The 28,000-nt window shown below is 40.2% G+C and overlaps 1 protein-coding gene across 1 annotated transcript; it reads right to left on the bottom strand.

Moving 5' to 3' along the window:
• shtn1 (shootin 1) lies at positions 1-27,929 on the bottom strand. The gene is made up of 16 exons (XM_089012001.1): positions 27,792-27,929; positions 25,648-25,700; positions 24,894-24,954; positions 20,916-21,010; positions 16,508-16,670; positions 15,407-15,504; positions 12,852-12,933; positions 12,657-12,751; positions 12,386-12,532; positions 10,678-10,831; positions 8,617-8,746; positions 7,206-7,285; positions 6,009-6,109; positions 1,682-1,732; positions 1,175-1,298; positions 1-824 (listed from the first exon to the last, which is right to left on the bottom strand). Exons 1-15 carry the CDS (start codon positions 27,844-27,846, stop codon positions 1,176-1,178), a joined length of 1,488 nt encoding a protein of 495 aa, XP_088868127.1. The 5' UTR covers positions 27,847-27,929; the 3' UTR covers positions 1-824; position 1,175.
• Positions 27,930-28,000: the final 71 nt, after the last annotated feature.

A 28,000-nucleotide genomic window follows, 5' to 3' on the forward strand; every position in this document is an offset into this window, starting at 1 on the left:
ACACCCACCGCGGCTGGCGGAGTGATCTTCGGCGGAAGCACACGACTGAACAGCACCAGAGTTTAAGTTACCAACAATCCATATGGAAGGTGACTCTCCTTCCATAAGCCATCAACGACCATCAAAAAGGTAAATAAAACTTTATTTTACAGCACAGTTTATTTCTTTAATAACAGTCCTCATGTAATGCGCCTCTCTTTCCAAACAGCAATTCCCTTTGACCTTCGACCTCCAACGCCATTCCATCAAGCCGTAAATGACCATCACTAATGTAAATAAAGTGACTTTATGATACAACGCAGTGTATTTCTTTCATTACAATACAATAGCACATTTATTATACATAGAATAAGGTATGTTGTGTGTAGTTTTAAGGCTTATTTAGTTGAAAAGTATATTTTATGGAAACCCGGGAACAGATTATTCCCATTTTAATGGTTTCCTATGGGAATTTTTTTTTGAGATACACACTTTTCACCTTACACACTCTGTCTGGGAACCAATTAAGTTCGTAAGTTGAGGTCTCACTGTATAAGGCACACCACGTTATAAGGCGCTACAGTAGAGGCTGGGAATACGCACCACTTCTACAAGGGGAAATGGAGTCGGTGGCTGCTGACAGTAGTTGTGATTCATTATTAGTTTACATTTAAGGCGCACCTGTGTGTAATCCGCAGGCCATGTTTTGAGGGAAATGGAGGCTTTTGGCTGCGCCTTATACACCGGAAAATATGGTAGTCAGCCTGGTGGTAGTTTTAAATGCAGATGATTATGACGCGGAAGAGGTGCAGCACTGGAGGGAACGCCCTCCGATCTCGCCATAACTGGAATACAAAACAACACAGAACTATGAGAGTCCATTTCCACATGTGTGTGAATTAAAACATTCTTGAGTGTAAATATCCCATCTTACAAAGTGGACACCTGCAGTTTAAACTCCAGTGGGGTCCGATATGTCCACAATTGTTTTAATAATAATAATAATAATAATAATAAATTACATTTTAAGCGCCTTTCAAAGCTCTCAAGGACACTTTACAATCACAGACAAGCATAGGTACTATAATAAATAAAATACAATCACAAATAGAATGTAATAAAGTAAAACATCTCAAATACAGACAAATGATACAAATAAATGTCAGCTGTCATGTGAATATAGTAGCGGTAATACCCTAAGAGGTATTTGTTGCCTCCAGTACATTGCGGCGTCTCATCAAGATTTTCAGCAGTTCGCCATCCGGTGATGATGACGACACTTGTGTCGTCGGCGAGGAAACACTGGTGTCAAAATTCACCTGAAAGTTTCAAACAAAAATACGGACACTTCAACAGAAATTCAGAAAGCTACGGAGCAAATATGTGATTTTGTTACACATGCTCCATTTTCTCCTACATTACAACATCAGACATATTTGCAGAGTCCAGATTCATCAGTCTGTGCTATCTTAAGGCCAAATTTCAAGGTCACATTACGGTTATGCGGTCCAAAGAGGCTACATTCGGTAGAGCCTTCGAAGAACCCAGTCTGCGAAGGGTTCTTGGGAGGATGCAATCTATGAATTTGTACGGAGCTTTTTTTTCTTACTTAAACAACAAAATCCGACAGTGTGTGGTTGTCAGACTGATGGGCAGACACAATTTAAACTCCACACCATAAGAATCGGACAAACTCCATTACCATGATAGCTTTAAGTTCCTGGAAGGCAGAATTAGTGGGCTTCCTTGCCATCTAAGGAAAAGGATGAAAGAGAGGCAACATATAAATACCATATTTATGTCCCGTGTAACACATTTTTAGTCTTCAATGCACCTCCAATTACATGCCAAAGCTGAGCATGGAAACATTTTACAAGCAGACATCAGTAATAACAAAGTCAATACACCATTTCCCATTTTCAAGACAACTAGTATACAGTAGCAGGTCCTAATTATTGTTCTGGAGCAAGGATGTCAAAGTCATTTTTTTGCCGCGGGCCATATTGTCGTTTCCTCTCGAGGGCAGTTTTGAATTTGGGGAAGCCATTTGAATGCTTCACCCCCTGCACATATTATAAACAGAGCGCACAACCAATTGATGAATAACTAGTTTTCAGATTTGAAGTAAAAAATAATGACTGTTATTGTGGTTTACATTCAGAACACACAAATTAATGTACTGTATTACTCGTTTTCTAATCTGAAGTCAAGAAAAATGACTGCTATTGTGGTTTTTATATGTCAATTAGACATTTTGGTTCGGACTAGCTAGCATCGTGGAACTTGACATGCTTTATTTGCTTTTGTGGGCCGAATAAAATGATGTGGTGGGCCAGATCGGGTTCCCGGGCCTTGACTTTGACACCTGTGTTCAGGCACAATATATCTAAAAATATGTAGCCAGTAGATCTCATATGCAGCTCCAGACCGATATAAGAACTATATGTATTGTATTTTGCGGTGTATAAGACGCACCCAAAAGCCTTCATTTTCTTCAAAAGACGACTATGCGCCTTAGACTGAGGTGTGCCTTATATGTGAAGTAATATTGAGCCACAACAGGTCTCACAACGACTGTCAGCAGCCACCGATTCCATTTGACCCTGTAGAAGAGGTAGTGCGTAACAGCCTCTACTGTAGAGCCTTATGTGGTGTGCTTTATATTTGGAAAACTTTTAGATACTCATATATTATATTTGGAAAACCTTTTTCATTCATTGAATGTGCACCTTATACTCCGGTATGCCTTATATATGGAAAAAGTTTGAAAATACACCATTCACTGGGGGTTGCGCCTGATACTACGGTGCGCCTTATATACCGGAAAACACGGTGTGTATATACTGTGTGTGTATATACCGTTTAACTCTTTTTTTTCTGCTGAAAAAGAGAGTCTAAGGTTTATTACGCTGCTTTGAATGTTGATGTATTCTGTGGGTCCTCCATTTTGAGTGAAAATGACAAAAACCCTTGCACTGGAGTGGACACATTTTTGCACATCATCTGGCAGTGAATGAGTTCAGATTATGAACAGAATTGGCGACAGAGGGCAGCCTTAGAATCCAATTGAACAATGCTTTTCATTATTATTATTAGTTATTATTGTTATTTCATTCCTTTCATAACTTTGCTGCTGTGAAATGAAAATTTCTCCACTGCTGGACTAATAAAGGCAAATCCATCCAATCCATCCATTGTTATTATTATTATTATTATTATTATTATTATTACAGTAAAGTCTCAGCAGCAAAGTTATATCGATATCGGATATATCGATAGTCCCGGTTATATCGATACTATTTCTATGCACGCAAGGAGAAAATTACATGCGCGCAGGGTCGGATATATCGATATTTTTCGGACTCCCGAGAATATCGATATAACGAGACTTTACTGTATTATTATTATTATTATTATTATTATTATTATTATTTTGTTTGTTTTAATGTTGATGGCTGTCAGAAAGTTCTAAAAAAAGCACTTTCCACATCGTTTTTGATTGATTTTTGTTGTTGGTTTGTTTTTTCGTTCATGTTTAGTTTTTACTTAACCCATAGTAATCTCATTGGCATATCATTATCGAGATGTCTGGAAAAAAATATACAAATATTGAAATTAAATTGTAGCCAAATCGCACAACCCGACTGAGGACTTTAACTCAGTGGACAAAAAATAAATAAATAAACCAAATAAACTAACTAAAATAAATAATAAATAATAATACATAAATAGCTAATAAACAAATACAAATAAATACATAAATAAAAACATACAAGGTTTACGCATGCGGATGCCAAAGCCAAAAAAATTTGATGACGGCTGCCTCCAAAGGGTTGATTTCTTGTCCCCCCAAAACAACACACACACACACGCACGCGCGCACACACACACACACACACGCTGCCGAAGGACATGGCTGTGTACCTGCATCTCAAAGTGAAACATCACTCTTGAGAAGAAAATATAGATATTGTAGTCAGAGAAGACAAATGTTTGAAAGAGGAGTGAGAGGGGCCATCTGTCCACATTGAGGTTGAGAAACCAACTTGAAACAGATGAGGAAGGGAAATTACAACACCACTTATCTCCCACATACAATGGCACCTTTGCCTCCCCGACAAAGACATTCTATTATTGAGCTTCTAGCAAATAACAAACAAAACACATAACCACTTTTGGCCTTCGGGTGCCTCCGCAAACCATGATTACAAGCGAATCGACATATACAGATGATGATTCCGCCCAAAATGATTGTTGTTGCGTCCCTGAAGAGTGATACCATTTGTGTTGGGGGCATGACTTGAATATACTGTAGGGGATAAATCATTGTACAGTGATACCTCGGCTTACGAACCTTTTGCCTTACGAACATTAAATTTGTGAGAATATAATCTTGGCATACAAACTAGTTTTCGGGAAACGCACGGAGCGCCACAATGGCTGGCTGACTAGTTTTTGGCGGAAGAACACCAAACCACACGTCCGAACAGCGCCACAGTGGCTACCGGACTACCTTTCCACACACCCTTTCTCTGAGTTCATACGTGGTTTGTTATCAAGGATACATTTGCTATTATGGGACCGAAAAAGACCCCACCACAGGCTAGTGTTCATCCGAAGAGTACACTGTGTTGTCAAAGCAACGGTCTCAGGCAATAGAAGAGGTTGAAAAACTTCAGTTGATTTGGATGAACGAAAAGCAGCTAGCAGGGGACAGTGTGTGAGGGTATTATCGCCGAGAAAGCACGGCTTCACTCGGACATCATCAAGAGGCAACTACATCAACGACCATCACAAAGGTAAATAAAACTACTATTATACAGTTTATTTCTTTAATTGCAATCTAATAGCACATTTATTATACCTAAAATAAGGTATACAGTAAAGTCTCGTTATATCGATATCGGATATATCGATAGTCCCGGTTATATCGATACTATTTCTATGCACGCACGGAGAAAATTACATGCAAACAGGGTCGGATATATCGATAGTCCCGGTTATATCGATATTTTTTCGGACTCCCTTGAATATCGATATAACGAGACTTTACTGTATTTTGTGTAGTTATAAGGCTTATTTCGTAGAAAATTATGTTTTATGGGGACCCGGAAACGGACTATTCTAATTTTCAATGGTTTCCTATTGGAAATTAATGTTTGGAAGACACACTTTTCGCCTTACACACTTTCTGGGAACCAATTCAGTTCGTAAGCTGAGGTATCACTGTATCTCTGCCCCAAAGTTGAGGCTGCGACTTTTCAATTGTGGTTTGCGAATGGATCCAAGTGAAGAGAATATCGATAGCAGCATTGGTATTGATACTAACGGACATCGTTGTTGGCGGATGGACAAAGGTGTTTGTTTCTCACTGGAGGGTTTTTGAGAGGTAACTAACTGCGTCCTTGCGTGGCTACTCCCTACCTACAAATTTTGTGTCCAGGCAGCACAGCCACAGTTTGCTCTCCTCACCTGAGCGGCGCTCAGTTAATGAGCAGGTAGGCTGAGCACACCTGTGTGACTTAATTTTGAGAGTGTAAATGATATTGAAGGGACAAGAATATTGTGGAAACACTAAAGATTGATTGAATCCAACAAGGAGTAAGTCACCAGTTAAAAATCAATGAACAAATTGGAAAAACAGGGAGGAGAGAGAAATGGCCCACCGCCTGCATTCAACAAAGCAAGACCCCCGACGAAAAGGCAGTTAATTGTGAGAATTCAGTCCAGCAGACAATTTGCAGGTAAATAACAGTTCTGACAGTATTATTTCAGCTCCTCAGCATTGTGTGAGATGAATTCAATACATCAAGGACATAATGATTGTAAATAATCATGTGATTATTCTGATTATTATGTGATGTATTACACACTTTGAGTGGCTCTAACCCTGTTAGCTGATTTCATGAATACTGTACCGGTGTTTTAAAATCCAAAGCAAGGATAATAAAGTCAGTGTATGTTATTCATATCATAATGCATCACATTAATCAAATGATTAAATTCGAATACAAAAAAAATCGACTAACCTGAACACGGTTAGTAGGTCTCTGCGTGACAGGCCGAAGCTGAACCCCTTTCTTGATCCTGTTCATCATTTCCTCGACGGCCTGCTGCCTGACATCCACTTCTGTAAAACACACGCTGATAGATTTGAATCGCATAGATAAAATAGTCCTATTACGCACGCACACACACACACACACACACACGCGCACTCAATCCCATGAGACTGTTTTCTACAGTTTAAGTTTTGTTGGAACATAAATCTCTAAAAAATCCAAAACATAGCGGGAGAGAGTCAAATGTGTGTGTGTGTATCCAAGTGAAATGAAAAAACACACACAAAATCAATTTTGATGCGTTTGTAAGGACCTCTCCAAAAATAATAATATAAATGATTTTAAGTTATGAGCACCTCTCAAATCTCTCGAGGACACTTTACAGCAGGGGTGTCCAAAGTCGGTCTTCGATGGCCGCTGTCCTGCCTGTTTTCCAGCTGTCCCAGGAGCAACGCACCTGATTCAAATGATCAGCTCATCAGCCAGCTCTGAAGCAGCATCAAAATGGTCCTGATGATTTTAATCAGGTGCGGTGCTCCTGGGAGAGCTGGAAAACAGGCAGGACGACGGCCCTCGAGGACCGACTTTGGACACCCCTGGTATATAATCATGGTTGTCCTCACAAGTACAGCCGTACAAACACGCGCGCACACCCACACACGGAATTGTGTCAAGAAACAAAGTCACTGATTTGGATTGAATGTGCACAATTAGCAAACACTTGAAACACCAATTATGTATTCTAAAAGCTCATTGGACCCATTGTTTTTCGGGATATTGAAGAAACCTCAAGTTTGAGTTTTATTATGTTGATTATGGAGCCAAGGAATGAGAGGAATCAATGATAATATGTTCCCTCAATTTACTTAAATCCGTACTCTCACTTTAGTGCGTCGAGATGCAGAAAAACAAACACATTTTTATTTGAAATTGAAAGCAGCCCTCATAAGACGTACTAATTTCTCCAAGTAGCCAAAATGTGGCTTGAGTGTTAGCTTGTGGAAGCTAACCAGAACACGACACAAGCGGCGATCCAAAGTGTTTCACGGGTTTTGTGCACAACACGTTTGCACTAGCAGCTAGCATCTAAGACAAGAAATGGCAGTCTTATGGTAGAAATGAAAAGCTTTTGAGGAATCAATAAACCATTTGCAATGTTTGTACCTGCTCTCTTGTCAGAATTGTGGACCACAAGTGGAATATCGCTGCTGTTTTGTCGTTTTCTGATCAATGACAGCAGCGAGCTATGGAATGAACACAAATCAATCAGTTCTTTTTGCACTCAAAAGCTGCCACAAATGTTCATTTTTGTTTTCGCTCCCTTCTGCCCTCATTCGTGAACAAGACTCCAAATACTGAAACTCCGCCACTTGGGCCAAGATCTCCTTCCCAACCCGTAGAGGGCACTCCACCCTTTTCTGACTGAGAACAATTGTTTCATATTTGGAGGTGTCGATCTTCATCCCAGCCGCTTCACACTAGGTTGTGAAACGCTCCAGTGAGAGTGGGAGAGCCCGCCTTAAAGAGAGATACTATACTGAGACCACCAAAACGGACTCCCTCAACGCTTCGGCAGCGTCTAGAAATTATGTCCATTAACTCATTCACTGTCATTCCCGAATTCATTCGGGAATATGTGGAGCACAATCATTCCCCAATGTGTTCGGGTTTTTGTTTTTCTTTTTTGAGGGAGTGGTGCAGATAAAGCGCTGGTCAGACCTCTGGCAATGTTTTACCCTCCTAAGAGGGGGCAGTATTTGCCTTTTGCCATGCTTCAAACATTGCATTTGTTCTTTGTAAAGTTTCTGTAAGAGTTTCAACATTTTCCACACTTCTGAATGAATTTTCATTTTTCAATATGTATACATCATTATATTGTCAATTTAAACATAATATGGTATCATAGGATCTAAGATGTAAATGCTTGAAAGAGCAAAAAAAGAAGTGTACAGATAAAGCAAAAAGTTCCAGAACAATAAAAATCGCTTACCCATCTAAAACAGTTTTTGATTCCCGAACTCTTGTCAATTTGCCTCGCACTTTCGCCATCACACACAACGTCACTTGAGTAGTTTGCGCTATCTACCTAGATCTCACGCGCCATTACCACTGGCTAACTGTCAAGTTACACTACGGCTAATGAAAACCGATGGGGAAAGCATGGCAAGGGTGAAACTCGATTTACCGCTAATCCGATAGTGTCATTATACAGTAAAACTCTGTTGTACAATCGAGTCATCTGCCGCAAACACGTTTTAATGTTTATGTTGCAAAACGCAAATATTTACACTACGAAGAGTACAGTATATGATCGTCGTGCTTGTGCCAGCACTTAGACACTAACGTGGAGTCCCCCCTCCCACGCATGGATGGATTAGAACACCCCCCCCCCCCCCCCGGCGGAAAATTCTAGTCCTTATTACAAAAATATGCCTTTGAAAAACAACTCTGCCGACTTTTACAGCATCATGTATCAGATGATATCAGACGCATATATCAGTCTGCTGTCGTCTCATATTGTTGTTTTTCCAAACAAAATTAAAAATTCAAACCACTAAGGGCAGAAAAAAGTTACCTGAGTGGGTTGAACGCTGCAGAGGTTGGAAGAGGTGGTGGTGGTGGTGGAAGTGGTGGCAGCGGACTTGCCGCAACTGGAAGATTTGATGGTTTTGGGGCCATTTCCAATTTCTTTTGAAGTTCTTCAACTGAACAATAAAATAATAAAATTATTTAGTAACTTGTCATTGGTGGTTGACCTTTCCTTATCCTCACGAGGGTTGCGTACACAAACAACCATTCACACTCACAATCATGACGAGGGACAAGTTTGAGTTTTCCATTAGCCTTCCATTTTTGTTTTTGGAATATGGGCTTGTATACCTTGGCTTACGAACACTTTAGCTAACGAACTTTTCGCCTTACAAACGTTAAATTCGCGAGAATATAATCTTGCCATACGAACAATTTTTCGGGAAACACGAAGCGCCACAGTGAGTGATGTGTCATTCGCGAATGAGTCGGTTCTTGGAGCTGGATCTCTGAAGTGAACGAAGAGGGTCTGGGAATGGCAGCCGACTTTTTTTGTCCTCTATTCCCCGCCCCCAGACTTCGGTTAGAGCTGCACGTGATTGAATTACAGACACACGCAGCAGTGAGGAGAAGTAGGAGGGGTTGGAGAAACAGAAGCACAGTGAGCACATGAAATAGGAAAGGCAGACGACAGAGCCTGATAGCACAACAAGGAAAAAACAAAAGTGAAAAGGTGAGAAAATGAATAGAAAACAGTGAAATATGGACTCGTTTCAACTTTATTGATAGTTCAAAGGGTGTAGACTGCAAGGTTTAAATATCCCATCAATCAGGCTCCACAAAAAACCCACACAAGCCATCTGTACAATTTGAAGAGAAAAGTCAAGCATGGGAACCAGCTATTAATGAAGTTTCTAGTGTGTCTGCCTGCATTTGTTGCTGTTGCAAAATCACAACTTCCAAGATGTACACCCCAGAGCTCCTTGAGACCCTTTATGCAAAAGGCTATCAACCCAGCGAAACACAACACAATTGATGAGGAACTGGGTAAAATTACCGCAGAGAAAGCATGGCAACTTCACTCTGATCTCGCCAAGAGGCAACCCGGAAGTTCGTCATCCATTGATGATTTCAAGGCTAGCCACGGATGGTTCGAGGACTTTTAAGTGTCGTACAGGGATTCATAGTGTCATTTGTCATGATGAGGCAGCCAGTTCTGACGATAAAGCTGCCAAAGCTTACAAGGAATCATTCCTCAAGATGTCTGTGTAAGCTCTCAGTCGTACAGGAGTGGTCCATCGATGAGAAGGTTTCTTCAGAGACTTCGTCAGCGAACTGAACTTCGCTGACGAAGTCTCTTGGATAGGAGGCGAAACGTCCGAAACCTTCACTTTTGTACAGATGACGGCTGAAGAAACCTTCTCATCGATTCCTCAAGATGGTGGAAGAAGAAGGCAACGTTCCTCATCAAGTGTTAAATGCTGATGAAACCGGCCTAACCGGACTTTCATTACACAGGAAGAGAAGTGGCCATAAGCCTATGAAAGATAGGCTAACCCACTTTCCTACAGTCCTGATGGAATGTGATTCTCCCTCCCACCTCCTTCCACTCCATTCCATCAAGCCATCAATGACCATCACAAAGGTAAATAAAACGACTTTATGATACAGTACAGTTTATTTCTTTAATTACAATACCATGACATTTATTATACATAAAATAAGGTATATTTTGTGTAGTTTTAAGGATTATTGAGTAGAAAATTATGTTTTATGGGGACCGGGAATGGATTATTCTCATTTTAATAGTTTCCTATGGGAAATTAATGTTTGGAATACACACGTTTTGCCTTACACACACTTTCTGGGAACCAATTAAGTTCGTAGGCCAAGGTATAACTGTAACTGCAGAAAACCTACCTGGGCACGGGGAGAACATACAAACTTCATAGACCAAGGCCTGAGCCCGGAATCAAACCTGCCACTTCTGCACTGTGAGGCGGAAATGCTAACCAGCCGACCACCAGGCCGCATCAAGCCCTTCATACTTGGTTGTGCTTTTACTTGTATTATTTGTCACAACATAGCTTGTTTTCATGGTTCTCACCTGTAAATCTCAGAGCCTTGACCTCCACTTGGGCCTTGGAGCACTCATCACTGCACTCCCTCTTCTCTTCCTCCACAAGCTCAAGTTCACACCTCAAGGCTGTCAGCTCCTTTAGTGTGTCGCAGCTACTGAATTTGTCTTCCAGTTTCTTTATCTGAACACACGCGTGCACACATAGTTTTATATTAAAAAAATAATAATAATAATGTTTCAATTCTATTTTTTGCATCAACTCCTACAGTAGTAATTGTTGCTAAATCCTGGGTGGATGCCAGCTGACATTCAGTGGGCTGCTCTCCACCCCCTTGTCCGTAACCTTTTCCAAGTTCCAATTGTTTATCAAACGAAGGGTATGTTCACCTTCTGTATAGCACCAACAGAGATCACTGATCCCACTCAGCTCTAATTGTTTCACAGTGGAGGTAGGAGCTGGTTTGCGGCCAAGCTTCTGGCTTTCAATACTGAGCGTGTTCTTTGATGCTAATCTCAATGTGCAAAATGTTTAGTTCACCCTGAGGTTATGTTTTGCCTCATGTGTATTCGTGTTTTAACTTTTATTATTCTATTTGACAAAAGAATGACACACAGTAAAATACAAATATAAACAAAGTACCAGTAGGGATTGGAGGTAGTTTTTCTGAGGTGGCAGGAGATACAGTAGGTTTTATGCATGTCACATGAAAAAAATGACTAACTCCTTGTAGGCTAAGAAATAATAACTCTCAACTAATGCTGCCGCGAACAATTACAGTAAAGTCTCGTAATATCGATATCGGTTATATCGATAGTCCCACTTATTACGATACTATTTCTATGCACGCAAGGAGAAAATTACATGTGCGCAGGGTCGGATATATCGATAGTCCCGGTTATATCGATATTTTTCGGACTCCCGAGAATATCGATATAACGAGACTTTACTGTATTTTGCAACTGGTGACTAGTTGACTCGGTATTTGAGTGGTTAGCAAGTTGACTTCACAGTGAAAGGTACCAGGTTCAATTCCAGTTTTTGCCTCCCTGTGTGGAGTTGCATGTTCTGCCGGGGTCTGCCTGGATTTTTCATAATAATAATAATAATAATAATAATACATTTCATTTATAAGCGCCTTTCAAGTCTTAAGGTCACTTTACAGTCACATGATAAGTTTTTCTGTGTGTGAGCAGAAGCAGCCACACGCGCCAGCATTCACTCAACCCGGAAGTAACTCAAATAGAAAGCTAGCTAGCTAGCTAATAGATAGCTATTAGATAGCTAGCTATATAGCTTGCCAGACAGCCAATAGATAGATATTAGATATCCAGCCAAATAACCAGCTAGATAGATAATGGACAGCTAGCCAGATAGCTAGCCAGCCAGCCAGCTAATAGATAGCTTTTTGTCGGGTACTCCGGTTTCCTTCCACATTCCAAAAACATCATCACAACGGAGTATACATTACCTCTGACTGCATTATGAAATCCAGGATGTTTTTAGACAATATGGAAACTCCACACAGGAAGGCCCGAGTCGGGATTGAACTCAAAACCTCAGGAGTGGGAGGTCTACGCGCTAACCACTCAGCCACTGGGCCGCTCGCTATTAAAACACATCAAACTTGAAAATAGACTTTTAGCACTTTTGAGTTTAAAGTTGGTCAAGATTCAGTTTTCCCAACGTGTGCTTTTTTTGTTTGTTTTTGTATCCCAAGTTTATCGGGAGTTCTACCTGGCTCTGGTGCTCCTGCTTTAAGGTTTCCAAATCCTTTGTCAGTGATGTAACCTGGTTGAGCGCCTCCTGTAGAGCGTGGCTAGGTGTGGTGCTCTGCATCAGAATCTGGCTCTGTCTCTTCAGCATCTTTTGCTCAACAACCATCTGAAACAACAAACGCCACCACTCTTGGGAAGGTAGTTCAAAAACAGCGTTGCAAGTCTAACATTGCATATAACACAGGATGAATATCTTACAATGACAACACTGAAATTGTATTATAACTCACGGCTCTGGCAAAGGTCTCTGCCCCCTCTCTCAAGTCCCGCTCCAGGTTCAAGTTGCCCTGTAGGGTTTCAAATTCCTCCACAGCGAGCTTAGACACTGGAGAGAGACACATTTTTAAGCCGTATTCATCATGCAATAAACGTTTTTAAAATTCAAACATTTTTTTTCCTGAAATTTAATCCCTCCTATTCTTCACCTCTGTGATATTTTCTTAGCAGCTTCTTTTGTTGCACTGTTTCGGTCATTAAAACAGCATTAGCTCCTTTTTCTTCCAGGAGCTGCAAATAGAAATGAATGGAAAAAAGGTTGGATTTACAGGAAACAATGAAGGGTCACGGGCAGGACAGTCAATCAATGGTTAACGCCACAGCGGAAATCCATTTGTCGTCCATCAGTCAAGTTCAAAGGGAATGTGAATGTGAGCTATTTCAGATTTTAATTACAGGTATTTACATGTGGGTCAGAAACAGACCATTCTTTTTTTTCTTTTGGCTGACCAAGTATTGGAAACATTACTTGAAATAGCTTGAAATGACTAAAACAAAACATGTTGATCGCCAACCCACTTACATCACCTCACTTTGCATCAATCTTGAGTGATGCCTTGTAAAATTTTGTTTCATCTTATTTTGGAGGGTCATTCCCATTCGTCACCCCTTTAGCCAGGTGAACATATACTTGGTAGGGTCTCAGTGTGGATATTTGCTTCCCAATGTTTCCGTCTTGCTTCTGAAATGTGGTGTGTTTTGGGTCATCATCTTACTGAAGAATGTACCAAAGAGTTAGCTCGCAATTTGTTATTTTAATTAGCTTGAAAAAAAGTTTCAAGTGTATTTTGCTGCTGCTATCCATTAGCTAGCTGGCTGGCTATTAGCTGTATAGCTGTTGGCTATCTATTCGCTATTTATTTGCTATCCATTAGCTAGCTAGCTATTAGCTGTCTAGCTGACTGGCTGTAAGCTGTCGAGGTTTTGGCTATCTGGCTATATATTGGCTATTTATTTGCTATCCATTAGCTAGCTAGCTAGCTTTCTATCTGCGGTATTTGAGTTACTTCAAAGTCAAAGTCAGCTTTATTGTCAAATATGCTAATATGCATGACATACATCACATATGAAATTACAGGGTTGAGTGTACGTGTGGCAGCCGCTGCTCACCCACAGAAAAACTTTATTCTTTGACTGTAAAGTGACCTTGAGAGTTGAAAATTATTATTATTATTATTATTATTATTATTATTATTATTATTATTATTATGTTATTGTTATTATTGTATTATTATTATTATATCAATGAACTTTTGTTAGCTCGTCCCAGATGAAGCCATGACAATGTCATGACATAACCTCCATTGAATTGTAAAGATGAATGACCTTGTACGTTTTGGAACACGAGCATAAGCTTTAGCCTTAGCATCTTTTTGTGAGTCCTCATTGACGATTTCCACCCTGGCCACTCCATTCTTCAAGCTAATAAATTGTTTCCAACTATAGCTCAGTACTTTTGTTCAAGTGAATGAGCTTTACCTCTGCTCTCTGGAGGTTATTGCTAGTGATGGGCTAGTAGTGAAGCTTCATGAAGCACTGGTTTTTGACTCCTCTAGATGGCACTCTTGGTTTAAAGATGCAGTCGATTTTTAAGACATTTCCTTTGCACTAATGTTCATATTCAAACCAAGAGCATCATCTGGAAGAATAAAAAAACACAAGTGCTTCATGAAGCTTTGTTTTCCCATCATTAGTTATTGCCAATGTCACTTCTTTGGATCCATCCATTATTGAGCAGCGAACATTTGTGACTGCCGTGTATGAGTAACAGAGAAGCAAAGGGGCTTGAGTGTGGCAGGTACATACGATTACACATACAGATGTTGAATAAGGGGAATGCGTTCAATTATTTTTACGTGTATGCTATTGCTATTATAAGCAAGAAAATTGCACGCCACATGAATATTCACTCTCGTGATATTGTGCATGCGTCATCTGAAAGCTGCAACTTACTTCCCACATGTGATGTGAGACAATCTCTTTTCGTCAATGGATGCTATAGCTTCGTGTTTGCTTTCAACATTTAGCCTGTAGAAGACGTGCACATTTCATCATGACGTCCCTGATCCACTGTAGAAAATGACGCTTTGATCCTGTCCTCTTTCATCTAGAACTGCTTCATCCAACAAAGACGGTGCACAAAATGTTGAAGATTGAATGACTGTGTGGGTGCTTTGTGTTGTGTCACATTATTTGTTATTCAGTGTTTTTTTTTTTGTTTTAACTTCAAAATGGCGCCTCGAGAATGGCTGCTTTTACAGCAGGTTCTGTATTTTGTTTTTCTACTTTTTCACTTCTTCCTTTCCTCTTACTTTGATCACTTTGCTGCCGTGAAATGTAAATTTCTCCACTCCACTGTGTTTTCGGAAAATGGGAGGAAAACCTGAGTATTCGTCCCAATTCAAAATGCTTTGTATTTTGGCTTGTTCCCGCTTCTATTCTGACTGTGTTGCACAACTGCATTTTATTTATTTATTGTATTTCACAGCAATGTTGCTTTTTTGCTGGGTGTATAATTAGTGGCTATAAATACAACATTTTCAATACAACATGACTCCGGACCATCCCTTGCCACCACGTTGCTCTGCAACTAATGCTGATTGGTTGTCGATGCGATAACGCAGAGTAGTTCTTCACAAAAAAAATGTGCCAATATGATATGTGAATGCCGAACCATGGAAATGTCCGCACCGAAGGCACTCACTTCTTGCCTGGTTTGCTCAAGTTGTTCTTTCAGCGTTGCAAGATTTTCACAAAGATGATTTTTCTCCTCCTGGGTTAACTGCAATTGACTTTGCAGTTCTGAAAAAGGATACCATTTTTTTTAAATGACACTTGGCCTAGACAATGTACACATCAAGTTTTTAACATAAAATAAAATAGTCTTCAAATCAGAATGAATTCCATACAAAAAAAGATCAAATCAACATGAAAGAAGAATTGTACATGTCTTTTTGTGTGTTTATGTTAAAAAATTAAAAACAAGGTGGTGACCATCATACTGTACACCAGTGGTCTCAAACCTGCGGCCCCCGAAAGAATATTTTGCGGCCCGCCTTTATATGAAAGATTAATGTTAGTGTGGCCCGCATGATTGATATGAATGAAACCTGTGTGGAGCTGAACAAGTAGGCAAGAGAAGCCATGTTTAGGACAGTTCATGTTCAATATTTTCTTTATGTTAAAGTAAAAGGTTAAAGAACTGTGAAAACAGACATTTGAAACTTTATTAAAATAATTAGTTTTCCTGTTTTTTTCTGTCGTCTGTATCTGCCTTATTGGATATTGGATATTGGATATGCCTTTATTAGTCTCACAGTGGAGAAATTTACATTTCACAGCAGCAAAGTGATGAAAGGAATGAAAGTATAAAAACAAAATACATGAGCTGCTGGAAAGGCAGCCACTCTCGCGGCGCCGTCTTGAAGTCAAAATAACAAAAAAAACAACTAAATAATAAATAATATGACAGCATAGAGACAATATGACAAAACAAAGACACAGAGAGACATTCATTCTTCAGGACTTGCTGTACCCTCTTTGTGATGACATGAAGCAGTTCTAGATGAAAGATCATTATAATTATTTTATTTATTTATTACTGGCTAATTTATTTTTATTCATTTAATTCCTTTTTGTGTGTGTTAAAAATAAAGACTTTGAGAACATTGGAATGTTTTATCTGTGATTTCTTGTGGAAATCCTGATGCGGCCCAGCCTCACCCAGACTCTGCCTCCAGCGGCCCCCGGGTAAATTGAGTTTGAGACCCCTGCTGTACACTGTATTTTGAGAGAAAATCTGCACCTGAGATTTTGGTCAGGCACGTGGTTGACAAGCAGCTGGCAATGTTTAACTCGTCACTTTCTCCACCTTCATCCTTGAGGTTTATCTCGCTGATGGTCGCTGGGCTAAGTTGAGACAGCAACATCATGCTTTGCCGTTTCAGAGCATGGTTCTGTTTGTTCAACTGTGTGGATGAAAGCAGAAAAAAAGAAAGATGAAAGTTATATGCTTCAACTATGAAGTTTCACTTTGGAAATTAAGGTGGAAAGGAACGTATTTTCCACTCTACAATGTATATGGCATCTATTTTTATAAGCTTACCATGCGCCTTATAATCTATTGCACCTTATACAGTAAAGTCTCGTTATATCAATATTCTCGGGAGTCGGAAAAAATATCGATATAACCGGACTATCGATATATCCGATCCTGCGCATGTAAATTTTCTCCTTGCGTTCATAGAAATAGTATGTGGCCCGCGGCAAAAAATGACTTTGACACCCCTGGTGTAAGGCGAAAAGTGTGTATCCCAAAAATTAATTTCCCATAGGAAACCATTAATATGAGAATAATCTGTTCCCAGGTCCCCATAAAACATCATTTTCTACTTTCAAATTTTCTAAGGCTTAAAGGACAACCGACGTCACTTTTTTGTTTCCTAACTGACATCAGAAAAACGTTTTATAGCATCTAAAATACCCAAAACATGCAGTATGATATTTTTATTCAAATGCAAAACACCAATAAAAATAACTCAAAGTGTCCAAAATCTGCAAAAAATTGAGCTGCGAATTGGGCATTTTCAGAAAGTGCCGCCCCCAGTTCGTGAGGTCACGCCAAGACGTCTTGCATTGCTGGAGAATCAAAACAATGGCTTCAGATTCAGAGAATATGCTTTCTTGTTACACATCCAGTTATGCATATGATTCAAATCGTTCTGAAGAGGAAAGCATACATGTTTGCAATCGATTAAAGAATGTATTCCATACCATTTTGAGGCAACATTGGGGGGAAATGTCTCACCCAAAAAGAGGCAGAAAATAGCCACCGAGCTCCTGTGAGCAATGAATCAACCTGTTTCCACAGGCTGATAAATTCCTTACATGGAGCTTGGATGTCCTCTTCTGGCTCTTTCTGCTGCAGCACGAGGTTTTCCATACCAAACAAGCATTAACGTGATGGAAGGACTGCTACAATGTGTCCTTTTTTTTCGGTCAGGGGCGTTCCTTCAGTGACGTCACGTACAGACTCGTCACCAACTCAAAAACAAGACTTCTGGAATATTCGGCAAGAGTCTTAAAACGTAAAATATAGCTATATGCGGTGGAATCTTTGTAAAATACGCTCAGTAGAAGTCATTTGACGCCATTTTACAAATTATGGACACAACTTGTCCGGAGACGTCAGTTGTCCTTTAACACTACACAAAATATACCTTATTTTATGTATAATAAATGTGCTATGGTATTATAATTAAAGAAATAAACTGTACTGTATAATGAAGTCGTTTTATTTACCTTTGTGATGGTCGTGGATGGCTTGATGGAATGGAGTGGCCGGTTTCATCAGCATTAAACACTTGATGAGAAACGTAATCTTCTTCTTTCACCATCTTGAGGAATGATCCCTTGGAGGTGCTTTCTCTGCAATAATTGTATCTAGTTCCTGATCAATTGTGTTCTGTTTAGCTGGGTTGATAGCTTTTTGCATAAAGTGTACAGATGGCTGGTGCGGGTTGTTTGTGAAGCCTGATTGATGGGATATTTTAACCTTGCAGTCTACACTCTGCCTTTGAACTACCAAAGTTGAAACTCTCACGGTTGTCTGCCTGTCTCTTTTACGTTTATCCCCCCCGCCACCTCACTGCTGCGTTCTTGACCAATCACGTGGCTTTAACCGAAGACTGGAAGCAGGGAATAGAGGACAAAAACAGTCGGCTGCGATTTTGTTGTTAGAAGAACGGGCTCATTTGCGAACGACACATCACTCATTGAGGCAGCTCCGTGTACAAAAAAAGTTCGTATGCCAAGGTAAAATTTTCATAAATGTAACGTTCGTAAACCGAAAAGTTTGTAAGCCAAGGGGTTCGTAAACCAAGGTATCACTGTATATGAAAACAGTTTCAAAATAGGCCATTCATTGAAGGTGCGCTTTATATTCTAAAGCGCCTTATACTGCGTAAAACACTGTCTTTAATGATAGTCACCAAACTTAGTGATTCTCACTGTTGTGAGAAAGTTCGTTATGTAAAAATACAAACATTATGTTAAACAGGTTATCAAAGCTGGTTATCATTAAGTTTAAAAATAATAATTTATATTTGCTGTCGATGAAAAGGTTTCCTCAGCCGTCATCTGTACTTCTTTGAAGGTGTCGGACGTTTCGCTTCTTATCCAAGAAACTTCGTCAGCAAACTAAAGTCTTACTGGTAGTTTAGGCCCTATATATATATATATCCCCTACTGTCCAGACATGGCGGTGCCGGACTCTGCTATGAGGGGTCCCTGCACTCAGGTTGGGGTTATATTTGCTGTCAACCAAAAAGTATGAAATTATTCAAATGCCTCAAATCCCTCATGCAGTAGTTCCTCCATGGACAGAATATGATTAAGAGATACTTGGAGATATTTTACCATGTAATGTATGATAACTTCTCAAAGACTCAAAAGCGTGGCGACAGTCACAGATGTAATATTCTTTGAAATTACTTTGGCTATAAGAATGTCACTTGTGACTCTGAGTGTTTTGGACTTTGAGAATCGAATTACGTAATACGATGACTAATTGTAGATATCTGGTTTCTGGAAACATGACAAGAATAAAGGCCACCTTTAGCACCTTTTATTTTCAATGTAATACAATACTATTTGTAAAGCACTGTTTTCATTTAATACAATGTAAACGTTGTGCATGAGGGACAAGGGATACAATGTGCTCAAATGAAGACCATTGGAACACAAAGCCAATGTTCCTTCGAGAGCTCATATTCAAATGTTCAAATATGTGAAGTGGCTGTGAGTTTGCATTTACAATCAGGACAATCTAGCAAGAAAATAAGATAGCCGTGCAACCAACTGGGCAGACGAGCTGTTTCTTCTTTTCTTTTGCCCTGCAATCAGTCATAATGGCAGGATACATGCAAAGGCTATGATCATGTTTGGAAAAGCATAAATCAGAAGACGACAATGCAGATGAACAAATAGTAAGAATCTTCCCATCTGTACATTATGTTTTTTTAAGTGATCATATTTTATTCATATTCTTATGTTATTCATCAAACATGACTGATCATTTTAAACCGTATTTTCATGTTGAATCCATTGCATTGCCATATCCAACATGTTCAATCATCAGGACGAATTGTGTAAAAAAATAAGCCCATTTTGAAGAAAAACATAAACACAGACGCTCCGCAGCTTACGAATATTAAAGTTACGAAAAACGGTACATACGAACATTTTAGCGCGTACTGTATATCGAAAAATGTTTGGACAGAGATGCTGTAAATTAGATTTTGTATTGCGCGACTTGTTTTCCGTCAGAGCTCAAATACGATTGGCACACAAACACATTGGAGGTTTCAAGGGCTGGCTGGATGTTTAGGCGACGGACACCAAAGCTGACCAATCGTTGCCTGGCTATGCTGAAGTGTTGCCAACGAGTTCAGGTCCCTATCCGCCAAGCTCGCTTACTTTGTGATGGTCGTTGTCAATGGATGACGAACTTCCAGGTTGCCTCTTGATGATATCCGAGTGAAGTTGCCATGCTTTCTTGCCGATAACACACTCACTTACACTGTCACCTGCTAGCTGCTATTCGTTCATGCTAGCTCTCTATTTGCTATCTAGCTGGCTAGCTATTTATCTAGCTATTAGCTATCTATTAGCGAGCAAGCTAGCTTTCTATCTATTTGAGTTACTTTCGGGTTGAGTGAATGCTGGCACGTGTAGCTGCTGCTGCTCACCCACGGAAAAACTTAGCCTGTGACTGTAAAGTGACCTTGAGAGTTTTGAAAGGCGCATATAAATGAAATGTATTATTATTATTATTATTATAAAAAGCTACAAACTACAATGTGTAGACTCCATCACTCTCAAAAACAACTCAGCGAAGACTCCAAAAATGTGCTTTGAATCAAAAGAATAGAATGCAATTCAGAAGACACAAGAAGAGAACAAGAACCGTTTGGTCACAAACAGCTTTTTCTTTTGTTCAAGTCATCAAACTACTGTGATTGGACCCTTATACTGTGTTTGGTGCAATGTTTGCTTGACAAATAATCATACATGTGATCATTTTTCTCTCCACATTGTTATTTGTCAGATTTGTTTGTTATTCTCAACAACAACAACGGACAACATGGGAAGGGGCGGGGAACAGGCGTGATAGTCATTAGGATCAAATACTAAAATGCTAGATAGAAATTCACCTTGGAGGCCAGGGCTTCAGCACTTCCCCTGCATGTCCTCTCAATCTCCAGTTGCTCCTGAATGGCAGTGATCTCTTCAATGACCATCGTAGAAACTAAGGAAGAGAAAGAGCGAGAAACAAATTGATCAAGCACCCGAATGAGGACGTGTTATATCCTCATGTACAGTGGTTTGAAAAGCATATTTTGGAAAAACACTCATTAAAGTAAGGGCAATTTCAATATGACTCATCAAATGAATGCTTTACAAATCTGTCACAGTTGAAAGGAACATAAAGGGCACAGCAACTTGTTTGAAACGTTTTGACCCTCCACTCATTCCCCCAACCCGTAAATGATTCTCCACAAAGCTTTGAAACCACTTTAGAGAAGACGGAATTTGAAACGAAGGATGTAAAAAAAGGGGGGAAAAAGAGCAAATAGTTTGTGTTTGTGACGATGACAGTTACAGACGTTTTCATTTGAATACATCTCACCCATGCTCGTGTATTCAACACTTCTGCAGCCAAAACACATATTATGTTTGACTTCCATGTTAATAGAGGCTGCCTCACTGTGCCAAGCAGCTGCATATTAGGAGCTATTACGTGATTTCATAGCTCTTAGAAAATTGCTCCTATTCACAACAAAACGGCTGGAGGTGGGGTGGCAGGCTTGGTGAGGAGTAGCTGGAGGACAGGACAAAAAGCCCCCGAACACACAATCATGCCTTTTCAATTGGCGATGGCAAGGTTGATGACAACATGACCATTGTGTTATAATGATAACACCACAAAGGCATCTGCCCCCGTCATCACGGCTTCACAGTAGCTGCAAATACAATTTAATTCACCGTTCGGTTGGCGGCGCTGATACCATTATGCAGCCCATCGGCATAGGGGTAATCACTGTCTTTCCTGAGAGGAGAATGAATAAAAGCAGCCACAAAAAGAGAGAAGAAAACAGATGGAGTGATGATGATGATGGTGATAAGGGGGATGCCAAAACTCACAATTAAGACTGCCATATTTGAAGTGTCAAGGGGAACCGGGGGGAGCTGCTGACTTTCATCACTTCGACACTGCTGTTTGTTTATCATGGCTGGCAGTAATCATAATTAACAAATCATTAAGTACAAGGTGTCCATTGGAAGATTTATTGAAGTGGCTGGGGTATGAACGGTGATGGGATGATAGCGTCAAACTGAGACAGAGTATATAAAAACTGGTAGATAAGTGCTATTGAAGCCTGATGTGAAAGATGCTGGGACTACATGGGTATTGCCTCATCATGGTGTTAATCAGGGTCTTAATTAGGTGGCAGTGGTGGGGCTTACCTACAGTCACGGAACAAAGGGTTATTCTTTTCTGGGCTCATTCATCATGTTTAAATAGTTTTGTGAGAAGGCAATTTGTTCGGGGGTCTCTACAGTCATGGTAATATAAAAAATATAACATTGCTTCTTTAAAATTTCACGAAATTTATAATATAATAACAATACATGTCATTCATAAGCGTATTCAAAACTCTCAAGGTCACTTTACAGTCACAGGATCAGTTTTTCTGTGGGTGAGCAGCGGCAGCCACACGCGCCAGCGTTCACTCAACCCGCAACCCGGAAGTAACTCAAATAGATAGAAAGCGAGCCAGCTAGCTATTAGACACCCAACAGATAGCTAGCCAATATACAGCTAATAGATACCTAGCCAACCAGCTAGCTACCTAATAGATAGCAAGCTAGCTGGATAGATAGCCAACAGATAGCCAGCCAGTTATCTATCAGATTTTGCAGTCTCTCGCCAGTTAGTACCATATTTTCCGGTGTATAAGGCGCACCAAAAACACTTTATTTTCTTCAAAAGATGAGCCTGCGCTTTATACGTTGGTGTGCCTTATATGTGAAGTAATATTGAGCCACAGCGGGTCTCGCAATTACGTACTGTCAGGAGCCACCAACTCTATTTCCCCCTGAAGAAGTAGTGCGCGGTCCATGCTGGGAGATATCAAACGTAACCCCTGACTTTACGGTAGCGCCTTAGAATGTGGTGTGCCATATATATGGAAATCATTTTTAATTGTCATTTATTGAAGGTGGCCTTATGCAGACGCTTTACACCTTACGAACAAGACACGTTCCGAGTGGTCGTTCGTAAGGTGAATTTGTTTGTAAGTTGCTTCAGTGCCATATTTTGGATGGAATTTGTGTTTAAGTCAAACACTGAACGGAAAAGTATAGGACACCGATGCTCTAACATTCGTAAAATAATCGATAAAAAGGTTTCTTCAGCCGTCATCTGTACTTCTTTGAAGGTGTCGGACGTTTCGCTTCTTAGCCAAGAAACTTCGTCAGCAAACTAAAGTCATACTGGTAGTTTAGGCCCTATATATATATCCCTACTGTCCAGACAAGGCGGTGCCGGACTCTGCCTTGATAGGTCCTATCATGGAACTGTATGGAACTGTAAAATGGAACTGTATAGTGCCACTTAGCAGTTTGTTTGTTTTTTTTTGACGACGATACTAGTGCAGCGTGTTCTACCGGAAACAAATTCCTTGTGTGTTCTACATACTTGGCAATAAAGATGATTCTGATTCTGATTCTGATCATAGTAGAGTCCGGCACCGCCATGTCTGAACAGTAGGGATATATATCTAGGGCCAAACGTCTGTGTAAGCTCTCAGTCGTACAAGAGTGGTCCATCGATGAAACCTGAAGAAACCTTTTCATCGATGGACCACTCCTGTACGACTGAGAGCTTACACAGACGTATTCATAAAATAAATTCACACCTACTGTAGTATGACAACATATATCCTTGGGTCTTCAGGCAGGTTGAACACTCCGAATTGTCCCTAGGTGTGAGTGTGAGAGTGACTATTGTATGTCTATTGTGTGCCCTGCGTTGGCTGGCAACCAATTCAGGGTGTCCCCCGCCTGCTGCCCAAACGGCTGGGATAGACTCCAACACCCCCCACAACACTAATAAGGAATAGGCGGTACGGAAAATGGATGGATAGTTTTTTTTTTTTAATGTTACTTCCGGGTTGAGTGAACGCTGGCACGTGTGGCTGCCGCTGCTTATCCCCAGAAAAAATATCCTGTGACTGTAAAGTGTCTTTGAGAGTTTTGAAAGGCGCTTAAGAAATGAAATGTATTATTATTATTCAGTAAGCCATTACTGAAGCTGCTGGCATGTAATTATTGAATTACGTGCTAGCAACCATTACTTATGCATCGCGTCCTCCTGGAGCGTCAACTGGGAAGAGGGATATCCTCCCCGCCCACATACTCTACACAGCCAATCGTAAGCGAGCTCAGCGGATCAGGCCTGAACTCGTTGGCAACACTTGAGCATAGCCGGACGCTGATTGGTGACAATAACAGTCATGATTTTTTTTACTTCAAATGAATTGAAAAGTAGTTATTCATTAATTTGTTGTGCGCTATGTAATTTGTGGAGGGGATGAAACATTCTGGATTAATAATGGATTCCCCAAATTCGATTTGGATTGAGAGAAATTTACATTTCACAGCAGAAAAGTGATGAAAGGAAGAGAAAAGGAAAGAAAGTAGTATAAAATGTGTTCTCTAAAGTGAATTTTGTTCAGATTGATCTTCTTACAATTGACTCAAGCAATACTCGAATTAAAATACAACTGGCAGGAATCATGAGGTTGGAGTCGCTACCGCTCGAGCAGAAGGAAATTGGTGGGCGTGATATTCTATATTAATGCAGAAATGTCTGCTGTAAGGTATGTGTACGTGTGTGCAAGTCTGTAAAGGAGCCCACAAGTAAAAAGGAAACAAAGTGGTATTTGGGGTGCTTTCACAATGCATTTAATGTGTAATGTTTTTATGATTGTGAGAGACCAAAATGTCAATCACGATTACCTTTTAAATGATTGCCTCACCATAGCATTATACAGCATACTCCCATTTAGGAAAACTGAATGCACTTTTATCAAATAACTTGCATTTGCGTATTTCAAATGACTTACCTTGTTGAAATGCATTGAGCCTCTTAATTGCCTCATCTCGTTCCTCTTCCAGTATCTTACGCTAAGGGAGGCAAAACATACGGTATGAATGCAGTGTTGTTCCTTTGAGCCAAATGTCTGATCAGCGACTACATGCAATTTAGTTGTTTTGCCTTTTGTCTTTATCCACCCATTAATTATTTGAACCGCTTATTCTCACAGTGTCACGATCTGGTTGGCGACCAACGGGTGGCGCTGTTGGCCCCGCCTGCACCTGCACAGGTGTTGGTCATTCCAATCAGTGGCAGTGAAAAGGACTCCCGACACAACCATTCAGTGTCGGGTCATTGTTTGGTTCACCCTGTCAGGTTGGCTTCACCTTGTCATGGTTTACAGTCAGATTTTATTCCTGCTGACTTTATTTAATACAGTTTGTGAATTACACCCTGTTGCTCCCTCCTGCCCACTTTTTTTGGGATCCACCACCATCACCACCATGCAAACCGTGACACACAGGAGTTGCAGGGTGGATGGTGGTGGACCTAAAAAAATGCAGGCAGGAGGGAGGAGCAGGGTGTATTTGACAAATTGTATTAAATAAAATCGGCAGGAACAAAATCTCAAAGTCATCAGAAGAAAAAGGTCCAACGAGATTTGAACTATTTCATAATAAAACGATAACATGAATGTAAACTCATAAAATAATGTGCTTCTACACTATGTCAAAAGGAGCTAGTCATGGCATGGACAATGTCATATTTTAAATGATATTTACCTCCTTAGTTGCTGCTTCATGTCTCCTTTGCAGGCCTTCATATTCCTGTATCGCTGTGGGAAGCAAAGGATGCCACCCATCCATGGTCAAATCAAAACCCACAAAAAAACAAAACAAAAAAACAGTCAAAGCTCCCCTACGGTTTCCGACTCGTATATTGAGAACATGGGAACTTTGAAAACATGTGATAACTTCTCACGCAATGACTAATTCTTCTGTCACCCGAGTGCAGCAGTGGAAGGCTGAAGAAAAAAAGCGTCAAGATATCCATTTCCTCAATTAGATAAATATACAATACATGTTATACAGTTCCTGATTTATACGGAAAAAAACACTCACATGAGCTTGAAACTTCCACTGTCTCAATTTGGTAGATTTGATGTTCTTTCAGAAATATATACTTTTGGTCAGACAGCACGTGCAGGTGTAGTTTTTTTTTTTAAATTAAACGAATTATTGAGCAATCATAAGTGTTCAATGTTCAATGTCTTGCTCTTTTTAATGTAGCAATGTTAATTAATTAAATTGATGTTTAGCGGGTCTCCTCAGCTCACGAACTTAATTGGTTCCCAGAAAGTGCGTGTAAGGCGAAAAGTTCGTCTGCCAAACATTTATTTTCCAAAAGAAACCATTAAAATGAGAATAATCCGTTCCCAGGTCCCCATAAAACTTAATTTTCTACTAAATAAGCCTAACAACTACATGAGTGAAGTTGCTGTGCTTTCTCGGCGATACTACCCTCACCCAAACTGTCCCCTGCTAGCTGCTATTCGTTAATCAAAATCAACTGAATTTTTTTAACCTCTTCCATTACCTGAGATCCTTGGCTTAGACAACACAGAAACACCCATAGCCACACGTAGCAATGGTCGACTTAGCGTACTGGTACAATAAGTCACACAAATGCACACTTTGTTCGTATTTTTCAATGATCTCCTTCTTCCGCTTGACCGTAATTTTCTTTTGTGTCTTCTTTGGCTTAACAATAGCATGTGGTGGGGTCTTTTTCGGTCCCATAATAGCAAAAGTACTACACTCGATAACAAACCATGTCCGCACTCAAAGAAAGGGGGGTGATGAAAACTAGTCCGCCAGCCACCGTGGCGCCGTGTGGTTTGATTCGTCCGCCGAAAACTAGTTCGTCAGCCGAGACTATATGGTCGCGAATTTAATGTTTGTGAGGCGAAATGTTTGTGAGCGCAAACATTCCTCTGCGGAGATATCACTGGACAAGGATTCTGCTCTAAAACAAAAGAAGGAAAAACAACATTTATCATGCTCAGTAACATTGAAGATATTCAAGAACCACAAACCTCTCCTTTTCCTAAAATAGGGAGCACAACACTGGTGAGTCATTGAAACGTTACAAAGTTTAGATAATGGGCTGTGTGTATTTTGAATCACACAGCTTTAATCAACTTGAATGACTTGGAGGCTGGGCACCCACGTGCATATGCTTGCCTGTGGCCACTCCCATTATGGTGGCTACCCGTGCGGAGTGGAGGGAATGAGCAGTATGTGTGCTCCGTTGATAAAGTGACATTGTTTATTATGTTGGTGCATTACTATTAAAATATTTTTTGACTCACAGAATATGATTGAAAAATGCAGTTGTTTTTATAAAATATACAGTGCGTAACTCAGATAGTCCAATTGAAAGGGGCGTTCACGTGTTCTTTACCTAGTCGGAAATCATAGCATCCAAGACCCACCTTTCTCCAATGTAGCATTTGTTATGAATAGGCGGCAAAGGGGTCTTGCCTCCCACATTACTGGTGTTTAATTGATAAGATGCAACCACATTGTAATTCATTTTAAGGGTAGTGTTGAAGTTCAAATGTCCCTGCAATTGCGTTTTAGGCTTGTAAATGATTATTTCCACTGAATGTCACAAGGTGGACTCCCATTCCAAAGTACATACAGTATGTTGCAGAAAAACTCCTCAAGCCGGTTCTCATTTTAGGAATGTAAAAAGAACACAGTGCCGACAAAGAATCATACAATGGACACCGATGTATAGGCCGAAGTAGTTTTTGTCTTCACTAAAGTTATGACATTATTTAGGCAAGAAACCTTGCGGTACTGAATGCTGTACATTGCGAGGTGCTATACATTTTTTGAACAACTTAATTCGACGCGCCTACCTTGGTTTGTCAATTCAGCAATATTGTCCTTTTTATCGAACTTTTCGGAAGCCATGAGTCTTTTTTTGTAGCAGTGCGTGAACGTCGAGGCACAAATGTAAACTTTCAAACCGTGGCACAAGTGCGGTGGTTCAGTGTCGTCACTATCTAACTCGCTCAAACACAAATACGCATGCGCATTACGCGACACATCATGCCGGTGTTTAACG

Source organism: Hippocampus bargibanti, linkage group LG13, assembly GCF_051943395.1.
Source record: "Hippocampus bargibanti isolate YZ-2025 linkage group LG13, ASM5194339v1, whole genome shotgun sequence".
Taxonomy (NCBI): domain Eukaryota; kingdom Metazoa; phylum Chordata; class Actinopteri; order Syngnathiformes; family Syngnathidae; genus Hippocampus; species Hippocampus bargibanti.